We start from the raw sequence: 12,448 nt of genomic DNA on the forward strand, positions 1-12,448 counted from the left end.
AAAATCAACTATTCCTAGTAGTGTTAATAATTTCAAGAGTTATTTATGTAGTTTTTAACCACACCTGATGATTAATTTTTTTTTTTTGAGAACTAGATACAATCTTTGCAGGTAATGTATCAGATTACTGTCTCTGTAAATATTTAAGGAATGTGGCTTTGTGTACGACATTCAACGATATTGGAGAGAAAGTATGAACAAGGGTCTCTGACCAAGGTGAAAGCCAAGCATAACTTTTCATAACAGGTTTCTTCATGCAGACTGCCAAAGCAAATACACCAGTCAAACAGACAAGCAAACAGACAACAAGGACCAACACATTTCAGCTTAAACAAAACAAAACAATTTAATAACTTTAGTAGAATAGGCTATCTTCTGCCTACTTGGTTTTCTTTAAATATCCTATGATTCCCCATATTTTCAAGATCAGTTTGCTTATTCATCACTTTTCCTTCTCAAAGCCCTGAGATTACTCAGTACACGTAAGTACTTTTTAAAAAAATTTAACTCTACACACATACATACATATATATATATATATATATATATATATATATATATATGTACACGCACACACACACATATGTTGATTCAAAAGCCTGCAAATACCTTCTCTTACACTGGATGAATATTAGACTTTCAGTCTGGTCTTAAAAACTATCATATTCAGTCGAAACATTTCAAATTAAAGAAAGGTTTACAGAAGCACAAAGTTATGAAAGCAGACTGCTTGCAGTGAATTCCACATGCTTGAAAAGCAAAGAAAGGTAGCAGTGCTACAGTAAGTCAAGCCACTATGATTTTTTTTTCCTTTCAGTGACACACATCAACTGAAAGCATTAACAACTGAAAAAATAAAAATCAACTGAAGACGAGAAGACGACCATGGTATGACAGAAAAAAATTAAAATGGAAAAAGAACTGTAGACATTCTGTATCTTGTCTATGAAGATCCCTACCCAATAAATTTTGTTCCTTGAGGCCCAAGCTGCAGGATTCGGCTAACCAAGCTCTCACCCTCATTTACAGGGGGAGGATTGGTAGGAAGATGCAGTTACTGAATAACATCCATGCAGCAGGAAGAGAAACGAGAAGGGGAAATTGTGAACACACTGTCAGTCACGACAGAGCCTGCCTGATTTGCACCCAAGTGCCACGTCAGAAAATGAATTAAATTTCTTTTTTTCTTTTTTGTAGAACACCATATTGTAATGGATGGTTTCCCTAACAATTATCTTTAAAAGGACATGTACCCAAAGTAGGCATTTATTCAAAGTGGTGCTATAACTTCAGCATCTATGTTTTTTTCCTTAGAATAGTGTTGTGACTGCTATAGGGGCCATGAGGGTTTCGTGCACTCGCTGAGCAGAGAACATGCTTCTCGGTTAGTAAAAGCTTTGACCAGCAAATTGAGTTAAGGAAGTATCAGCCTACTAGCTTTTCACAGAATTACACAGCTTTGTGACCTCTGACACTACACAAAAGGTGTACTCAATGAAAACGGTCCGACTAAGCAGCTTTAATAGTTAACTACTTGAGTTAACAAGGGGAAAGAAAATCAAAGATGTGGTTATGAGGTCCAAGATTAAAACTGACAAAACAACTTACCCTAAAAATTGTGCCCCTGCAGGACCCATTTCTACCAGCCTACTGGTTAATCCCTCTCCTTCCACCATGGGGGGTGGGTTGGCCAGTTTATGTCTCTTTACCAAACGGCAGGTGATGCGGGTGGGGGCCGTACACTTGCGCGGAGGAATGATGATTCTCATTCCGTGGTGACGGCTTCCTCTCATGGAGCCACCTCTTGCGTCCACCATAAAGCTAACCAAAAACCTGCAGGGAGAAGACCAGAGGCCAAATCAAGGAAAGAAGTAAACCATCTTCATAGTAGGTTTTGAAATTAGATGCTCAAGTTTAAAGTGACAGACAATGGAGCTATCATTTCCTTTCTTTAAAAATAAATTGGAAGTAAATACGGTGGAGTCACATCAAACATGCATTTAACTTGTGAATTGGGCAAAAAGAGAAACATGGCATCTTATTTTTGGTGGAAAGTGGCCCCCTAAGAGAAGCCAACCTTTTTGTCAAGTGTTCAAATGGAAGGAATAGTGAATGTTTCAAAGTTGGAATGAAACTGGCTATTAAAGGACTGTTGTGTATTTAAAAACACAAAAACAAAACCACTTTTTTGTTTTGTTTAAACTATATTGGAGGACCATTTTAACTACTATGAATGGGTTTAGCCATTTGCTGACTATGGAATCGCTCTACCTAAGTAAGATGAAACTCCACAGTATGTCTTAACATGTACAAGTCATAAAATGAATGTATATTTAATCATACCGACACTCTAATTTTTACTATCACAAAGCAGAATATAATAAAAGCAGGAGATGACTAGTTTTGCTAAGGCAATTTTGATGGAAAGGGATTTAATCTTTTCAGTATAAGTCTGGCTTTAAAACTGTTTAAAATAGCCTACATTTGAGTATTTGTACAGCAATACAAAAGTGATAACTTAGGACATTTTTAGAAATTGTCTTTAAACTATACAATTCTGTCATTGTCCTTTGTATCAAAAGCTAATGAGAAAAATATGAAAATATAAAGAAATTAATTATGTCATATCAGGGTAACAGCATATTGTAATTCTTGATTTCTGTCATGATGGAAAACAGTTCCTCATGAGTCCTCCTGCATCTTTACAGTGTTGTAAAGCACTCTGGAGAACATAAACCAATGAGCCTGACATATGGAAGCGGGTAAGTCAGACAGCGGAACAGAAACACGAATTTTTGCATTTGAATTTTCACATGTGAAAATATGCTTATTACTGGAACAGCACCAAATGCTGATGATTAGAAAATTGTTGGAATATCTAAAGTGTTTAATGGGGAGAATAATCCCATCCATCAAAATCCTCTACTATTGATCCATCTCAAAACAGTTCTAACATCCTGCAAATACATTTTAGGACTTTGCATGGAAGTCCTACCTGGAAGCCCTTCCCCACAGAGTTAGCCTTTTGACCTTGGGAGAGTAACTGCTTCAACAAAGCAAATTGACCTGCCATCCCCACGGAGAGGGACAGCATGGGGATCAATTTTCAGCCTATCTGATTTCCAGAACCAACTCTGGTCAGCAGAGAGGTGGAATCAACTTCATGCCCTTGTGCTCATTTTGGATTTAGCCATTTCCTCTAGTTTATGTTTTTATAACATTATACCTACTTCAAGAGACTGGGAACGCTATGATATTCAAACTAAGAATTGTCTCCAGAGCTAGATACCGTGTTTCCCCGAAAATAAGACCGGGTCTTATATTAATTTTTTGCTCCAAAAGATGGATTAGGGCTTATGTTCAGGAGAGGTCATCCTGAAAAATCATGCTAGGGTTTATTTTCCGGTTAGGTCTTATTTTCGGGGAAACACGGTAATACAAGGCTCACTGGAAACTGCTCTAGGGAGCCCACATTTTCTTAGACATATACATGTTTAACAGCTACTTTTCTCCCTAATGAAGACAATAGGGCAATATTACAAAGACGTGTAAGACAAAATCTGATCTTCCCCAGCATTTAGTCATTAAAACCAACTTGTGATTGGTAATAATAGTAACAGAAAAGATTAAAAAGTGATTCAAGATAAATGCTGGGTTTGAAAATTCAGTTGTAGTAATACAAATAAACACTGGATTGTCTATACTTAACAGACAACATTTGTTCTGGCAACAAACAGCTGACTCTCAATAATATAGATACTAGTATTTCAGATCAGCTCTGTCTTGTTCACTGCTTGCCCTGCAGAGCTCAGCACAGTGCCTGCACACAATAAATGTTTATTAAATGAACCAATGAACAAAACTACTTTGTTAAGTGTGCTTGGAAACTGTCTAGGTCAGACTTGGTTACGAATACTTTTATCCATGTGCTTATAAGGTGGAAAGTTCGCGAACTTAATAGTCCAAACTGTGTGTGTATATATATATATATGTAAAACATTTGTAGCTGAGCAGTCTGAAGGTAGTGTAAGAAGGTAATCTGTGTCAATATAAAAATATCCCAGCTACAAAGAATGCCAGAACAAAATGGAAAAAACCATGGCTTAGAAGATTTGAATGACAAATTGAAAGAATCACTTTCTTTGTTCTGCTTTGCACCGGGTGCATAGCTGGTGCTTACTACCAATCATTTATTGTTCTAAGGTTTACAACTATTTATGGAGGCAACAGAAAGAGGAAAGGTGGGAGTATATGTTAAGCAGGATGTGGGTCCTATTATTCAATAACATTATGAAAAATAGTTAATTTTTTCCCAAACTCATTCCTTACATGTTCTGTACAAAATAAAATTCCATGCAATGTAACTTCCAGAAACAAATTAAAAGGTGATTTTTAATCATATTTGTTTTATCTTATTAATACTTAAACTAAAGCAGGAATTCTACAAATGATCCTAAAACTAACACATGAATATTCCTAGTTTTAGGAACAGCGGGATGACAAATGCTGATACACCACACACATTGACACAATCTAACTGCAGGAAAAATTCACATAAATTAAAAATACAAAAAAGGATGGTTCACATAAAGGACACAGTTATCACCTTGAATCATACTGAGGAAGTGGAGAAGAATAGCTGCAAAATAATTTAGAAAGCAAATGGGAAAAATTAATGTAAGATAATTAGAAGCAAGCAACAGAAAATGTCAATGACAAGCAAAAGAAAAGTAAAAACCATCAGAAAATGAAACTTAGGCATTTGGCATTTGTGGGACAACCTGGAAAAATACTTGCCTTAAATGACTATATAAGCTACTCCACCTGGCATTAGTGAACTATTTCCAAGTATATACCAAGTCTATATTTTCCTTTTAAAAGAAGCCCATACTAGCTGCCATTACTTTTACTTTCCTGCACTTGTCTATTCTCTTCAGTAAATTCAAGAAGGAGAGGTAATTTGCATTTGCATTCACTGTCTCCAAGTATGGTAAAGTTCATTTATGATTGTATTATCCCATGCTCCCTCAGCTTCTCAGTTGACTAAATTAAGCTCTAGTACTTTTCTTTCCTATGTATAGGGTACAAAGTGCTGGTTCTAGATCCTTGTAACATGGTGACAATTCACCAAGCTCGATTCAAAGAACTCTTCAACATGTCTGACCATTGAACTTATCCAAGTATTTTACATATTCGTTCTCAACTCTGATTTCTTTTCCTTTTTTTGCTTTTGCAATTTTAGACACATACATATCTAATATAAACCATGTAAATGTTTTTGGCGGTTTAAAAATTATTACTATAATAAAAGGTTTTTCTAATTTAGTTAAAGAAATACAAGGTTAATGACTCAAAGACCATGTATTTTAGGGTTTATAAAGCACTTTCATGTAAATTGCTTCCTTTTGCATAACATTTCAGTGATTTGTTTTTCAGAATTGTGGTGCTATAATCTGTAATTCCATAAGAATACTTTAATAACCTGCAGCATTACTCTGAATCTGACTTTTCCTCTGTAAACTAGGGAGAATGAGTAAAACTTCTCTCACAGTGTAATTTTAAGGTTTAAATAAATATTAAATAAGACAATACGTGTAAAAGCTTTTAGCACAATGTGAGGTACATGAAAAGCAAAAGTAAATGTTAGCTATTACAATTTATTTTAATTAAAAGCAGCAGAAAATACTTCATGTAATACATAAGGCACTTCATAGATGTTAACTATTGTTAATTTATTTAATTGCAAATTCATCAGTTTTTGTCCTGGATCGCAACTAATGTATGACCCAAATGCCAATTTCAGAAGTGAAAATACCTTGATATTTTCACCATCATAACGAATTATTTCTATTCCATTTGTATGTCTGTCAATGACCCTGAACTTTAATTAGCTACAGGTGAAAAATCCAATATCTAAAAATAAATTGATTATCAATTCAGCAGTCAGAGCAGGTCACCTTTTAGCCACCCACCTCAAATTCTGCTGACCAATGGGACAGCAATAAGGGGCCTGTTTGATGTAGTTCTTACCATAGCATATTTCGTACACATACATTGGTACCTTCATTTTCTAAAAGTGAATTTCTTTTAAAAATTTATTTTTTCTAATTGTAATTTAATACAACTTAATTATAATTTTATTTCAGGAATGCAAAAGGTACCAACTTGGAAGTTTCAAGTTGGTATTTTCTTTTTAAAGGAAAATCACACAAAACCAATCATTTGTCAAATCAAAGGCCTATATCAAATGAGAGAAGAATGAGAGTACCAGAGCTTACTGCTTATTAAAAAGTAAATATTTCAGTGAAATTCCTCTATCATTCCAAACAAAGCACAAAAGCTGTCAAATAGTGAGGTAAGTTAATAGAAAATAGCTATTATTTTTTATTATAAAGAAAATCAGATACTCAGAAAAAAACTTCATTTTGAATAAATTAAGAGAAATGACTGTATTAAAATTTTTTACGGAAAATTACAGACCTAGAAGTGTACCAGAATAGACAGTTTTTAGGCACCAAAACGTTAGTGAATTTCCTTTCCAACACCATGCTTTTATTAATAAACATAGATATACAGATTTGTTTAGAAATATATTTACTAATGATTTACAGATATATGTCACATATACTTCCTAATGAAGTACTATAGGATATCGAAATTTCATACCTATGAATTTATACACTGCAAATATTAAATGCAATGGGATTAATTTAATAGGATAAAGAAAAGTGACTTTCAGGTTACTTACCCAGAATGAACAGGACTTGAGACAAGATTGACATTGTCCAAAGTGTCTGCAGCCCAGCTATAGTGTCTAAGAGAATCTGAATCAAATTCTCTTGTGAATGTTAGATGCTGAAAAATAAAATGATACAGTGCATCAACAACCCACATAATACACTGGTTTCTCTGCACTTAAAAATAATACCTGTATGTCTCTGTAAGTCCAGACAGTCTAACATTCAAAATAAACAATTTTTATAGATTCCACTACAGGACAACACTGAAGTTTCTAGGATTAGAAAATAAAGTTTATTGATATGCTTTGCTATTTCAATCTCTTAAGAAAGCATCTTGAGAAACTGGCATGACAAGCAGAATATCACAGAAATAATTCTAACCATAATTTTAAGCATTTCAACACATCTCCAAGTTAATCCTACAACAACTGTAAAATTCTTTCCCAAATCTCAAAATAAAAAATAAGAAAATCAATCTTGATGACTTCTATTTTCAAGTGGGGCAGAGTAGCTAGCAGCAGTCTAGTGCTGCTGCCAAGTACACCAGATAAATATGGAAATCATCGCTGAATGCAGCGGAGAACAGCTGAGGCATCAACTAGAGAAGCTGAACTCTGGAGAGGGGCAGGTCTTGAGGGGTTGAGCTGACTCCAGGGTGGCCTCGAGCATGGTACAGTTTTCTGTTAACATCTGCTGAATTCTGGGGCTGTGCAGAATAGGAAGTTTAAAAAGCCAACCAGAAAAATCTCTGAAAGGCACATGGAGCTTTTTGGCCGTTTCATGAGAAAAAAATTTAGAGTTTGGGACTTGTCAGCGGAGAAGACTTGAAGATCACACCAGATTTCAAGGAAGGACCCTGAAGGGCCAGCAGCTTTACCAGAGCTGCCAACTAGCCTCGGTTCAGCAACATCTTGATTACATTAAATAATCATCAACCAGCCTGTGTGCCTAGCAGAGGGAGGGTGAATCCTCTGCGGACAAATATACAGAGGGTGCCAAAACAATGTATACACATTTTAAGAAAGGAAAAAAAAACTGTATTTAAATGGTAATACTCAACATATACCAATAACAAACAATAAATAACAAACAATAATACAAGTCATGTATATACATGTTTTTGCACCCCGGTATATCATCAGAAGTGTCCTGTCTGCAACTTTTTTATGCATCATGTCCAGCATGCAATGAAAAATTGCCAAGCATGGCCAGAGCACATGAACAAAACAGAAAAAAAAATAGATACTGTAAACTGACTCCCAGGTCATCCTACATGTTAAAGTAAGCTAATAAGAACTTTAGAATAGTATGATTAAGAAAATAGGGGATAATAATCTCAAGATCCATCCATGTTGTCACAAAAGGCACTATTTCATCTTTAATTATGGCAAAGTAGTATTCCACTGTGTATATATACCACATCTTCTTTTTTTAAAAATTTATTGGGGTGACAATTGTTAGTAAATTTACATAGATTTCAGGTGTACAATTCTGTATTACATCATCTATAAATCCCATTGTGTGTTCACCACCCAGAGTCAGTTCTCTTTCCATCACCATATATTTGATCCCCCTTACCCTCATCTCCCTCCCCCCACCCCCTTACCCTCTGGTAACCACTAAATTATTGTCTACCACATCTTCTTTATCCAATCATCTATCAAAGGACACTTTGATTGTTTCCACATCTTGGCCACCGTAAATAAAGCTGCAATGAACAATGGAGCACATATATCTTTACAGACAAATGTTTTCAGATTTTTTTGGTAGATACCCAGGAGAGAGATTGCTGGGTCATGTGGTAATTCTATTCTTAATTTTCTGAGGAACCTCCACACTGCCTTACATTTTGTGACAGCATGGATGGATCTTGAGACTATTATGCTAAGTGAAATAAGTTAGAAAAAGTCAAGAACCATATGATTTCACTGATATGTGGGATATAAAACTGAAAACAACAAAGGAACAAGACAAACAAATGAAGAAACAAAAACTCATAGACATAGACAATAGTAAGAAGGTAAGGGGGAGGGGAGTGGCAGATGAGGGTAAAAGAATCAGATTAAATATATGGTGATGGAAGGAGAACTGGCTCTGGGTGGCGAACACACAACGTGATATATAGATGATGTGTTATAGAATTGTACACCTGAAACCTATGTATGTAACTTTACTAACAATTGTCACCACAATAAAGTTTAATTAAAAAAAAATTAAAAAGAGAAGAAAATAGGGGGAAAGAGAAAAAAAAGAAAATATTAGGAGGATAATTCCACAAAGCGCTGGGATATACACAAGCAAGAAACAGTGGGCATTTGTTCAGTTCTAAATACAATGCCAGTTCTTGACTGGACACAATAGAGAATGGGTCAGCGAACTGGAAGCATAAATGGAAAAATATACAAAATGAAAGATAGATTTTAAAAAATAATGGAAAATATAGAAAATAGTATGGGACGTGGAACATGGTGAAAAAATTTAACATAAATGTAAGATAATAAAGCAGAAGCTAAATATGAAGAGAGAATGGCTAAGAATGCTTTTAATCTGATATATTATCCCACAGGCCAAAAATAAGATCAATCTCAATTTTTGTCCTGCTAACGATCTGCTTCCTACTGAAACCCCAGTAAATGACAGAAGTCATAGAAAGTAACAAATATGACAGCATTAAACTTGAAAAAAAGCCTAGAAATTAGTGGGAGACTTTTTAAAATATAAAATAAGAGAGAACACGTAAGAAAGTAGAGAATCAGTTCAGAAATTTCAAATCCTCCTCCCCGCTCCAAAAAAAAAAAAAATGTTCTAAAAAGAGGAAAATAGTGAAATAGAGAAGAAATAAAAGAAACAATTCAAGAAATTTTCCCAGAGCTGAAGACCTAAGTTCCTAGAGTAAAAAGACCCACTAAGTCAACAGCACTATAGATAAATATAAACCCCTCCTCTATAGTACATCATCATGCATTTTTAGAACTTGAAGTTAAAGAAAGAGCCTCCGAATTTAAAGAGGAAAAATGGTCACAGACGGCAGACTTCCACTAGACTTTTTAAAGAGCAAAAACTGAAATTAAAGGCAATGAAGCAATCCCTTCAATGTTGAGAGGAAATGGTTTTCAACCCAGAATTCAATAACCAGCTGACCCTTCCTCTCCCCCAAAAAAAGGTATGAATATAGAATTAAGAATAATGTTCATATATATGAAACCTCAAAACATATTTCTGATGCACTCTGTAAAGGAAACTATTGGAAGATGTACTCCACCAAAATGAAGGTTTAAACCAATAAGGAAGACACAGGGTTTAATACAAAAACATAGGGCGTTTTCATGGTGACAGTGAAGGACCCAGGAGGACATCTGTGCAGTGGGCGTACAAGCAAGTTGACAAGTAAGAAAGCTCTAAGACAGATGAATTAAGTAGATGAAATTTTGAGAACACCTAATGAATATGAACATATTGAGAGGAGATTTGTACAATAGGGGAGGAGTTTGTGGGTTGGACTAGTGATATGTACAGAGAATACAAAGCAAAGGAAGAAACTCTAGGGAAAGAAAAATATTGTGCCAAAAGGAAAATGCAATCATAACATATTTTACACCTGTGAATAACATATACATAGGCATAATAATAGCAGCACTAAATAGTGGTATAACCAAAATAAAATACAACTGTTTCAGGAAAATGAGGGGATGGGAGTATGCGTGGTGGGAGAGAAGAGATATTTAAAAACTTAAAGTTTCATCTAACATTTGGGGAATTCAATAAATAATTACGGAAATAGAGAAAAGCCAACAACAAGCAACATATACAAATTGTTTAGAGACATGAAAATGCACTATAAGAACCATCAAAAGATACTCTAAGCAGTTGTTTCTGGAGAGAAGAAATTGGGGGCTGAAGGTTTATAAGGGGATTCTTTTTATTCATGATGAATATGTCTCATAAAATGATATGAGGGGCGGCCGGATGGCTCAGTTGGTTAGCACATGAGCTCTGAACAACAGGGTTGCCAGTTCAATTGCCACATGGGCCAGCGAGCTGCGCCCTCCACAACTAGACTGAAGACAATGAGCTGCCGCTGAGCTTCCAGAGGGGCGGTGGGATGGCTCAGTTGGTTAGATAGCGAGCTCCCAACAACAAGGTCGCTGATTCAATTCCCACATGGGATGATGGGCTGCACCCCCTGCAACTAAAGACTGAAAACAGCAACTGGACTTGGAGCTGAGCTGCGCCCTCCACCACTAGATTGAAGGACAATGACTTGGAGCTGATGGGCCCTGGAGAAATACACTGTCACCCAACATTCCCCAATAAAATGTATTTTAAAAAAATGACATGACTTTTTGTTTTTATAACTTGGACAATAAAACTTCAACTTAAAAAATTACTCTGAATTACAAAGATTAAAAAAAAAAAAAAAGCCCTGAAATCAAATTGAAAAGAAATGTGTGGATCACTTACGGCAAGTGACTATCCTACCTAGACCCTAGAAAAATGCAAAAGTGAATGAGGTATAGCTTTCTCTGCATTCAGTGAGAGAAGACACATTCCGCGGAGGGACGTGTGATCAGTCGTGTTAATAAGAGTGACAAAACCAAGGTGTAACCCCAAAAGAGCAACACATCACTTCAGAAAGTTCCCCAGTTCTAAACCAAAAATGAGGTGCTGATTTTAGTCTAGACTTATTTACCAGTTTTACTGTCTGGAGACTCCAATCAATCAACATTCATAGTAGGGCAAAATATTTAATATAAAGTGGGAGGAGAGGCTCACTTTAGTTTTTAGCAAACTACAGTTCTAGCATCTGAGGCCCTGAGGTTACCTTTCACAAAGGACCCATTTAAAAAAAAAATTTCTAATAAATTAACATCACTCCTCTTTGGTAATTACAGTAAATAATTTACCTTTGGTACTCTTAGAAACATGCACTGGTGACATTAATTATTGAACAATGAGTTATATCACACAAAAAGGTATCACTGCCATCATACAATATTAATCAGGCCGGAATGTGCCAGCACACTGGGATTCCACATCCCTACAAGTCCTTCCCAACTCCTTTCCTCTCTAAACTCTGCCATTATTGAAACTTTGTTATAACACAAAGGAACAAATGTGTAATGAACAAATATATTTGTTCAAAACAATGAGTTATATGTTCCAATATCTGTCCCGTTTTTTTCCCCATAGAGGTTTGCCTCGGTTAATGGGAACTAACAATTTTAATAACCTAAACACAGGCAAAATGCTCATCCTACAGCGTATCCATCTAAATGCAAAAAAGGCAATTCAACTGAACCTGCGGTTTTTATAAAAAAATGAATTGGTAGTAGCTTCATTTTTCAAGCTCCCAGTCTCCGAATACTTATTTCTATTGATAAGTGTTTATTTAAAACTGAAATGTGAAATTTGAACTGCATACTAACTTTAATAAACAATATGAATTTCAAATGTTCTGATATGTTGTGCATGGCATCACAGTACCAATGAAAAGCATCTCCTCCATTTGCTCACTGAACAAACAGACATTTAAAATGATAAATAGGACACCACATATGATGATGGTTAAAAAAGATGAACTAGAGTTGGCTCTTGAGTTGCCCACAGCAAGTAGGGGTGTTCCCAGGGTTTAATGGAAAAACTTGGCTTTGAAGTTGAGTCACAGCCTTGAATTTGAAAATTGCCTTTGCCACTTGTTAATAGAGAAC

At 35.5% G+C, this 12,448-nt stretch overlaps 1 protein-coding gene across 1 annotated transcript in view; it reads right to left on the reverse strand.

Moving 5' to 3' along the window:
• Window positions 1-12,448, reverse strand: part of ANK3 (ankyrin 3) — a 303,291-nt gene that overhangs the window by 66,242 nt on the left and 224,601 nt on the right. Inside the window, exons 26-27 of the mRNA XM_081075424.1 lie at window positions 6,749-6,855; window positions 1,609-1,833 (exon numbers count right to left, since the gene is read on the reverse strand). Of these exons, the coding sequence (XP_080931550.1) occupies window positions 1,609-1,833; window positions 6,749-6,855 (332 nt within the window). The remainder of the gene's footprint in view (window positions 1-1,608; window positions 1,834-6,748; window positions 6,856-12,448) is intronic.

The sequence above is a fragment of the Rhinolophus hipposideros genome (genome assembly GCF_964194185.1).
Source record: "Rhinolophus hipposideros genome assembly, chromosome: 15".
NCBI lineage: Eukaryota > Metazoa > Chordata > Mammalia > Chiroptera > Rhinolophidae > Rhinolophus > Rhinolophus hipposideros.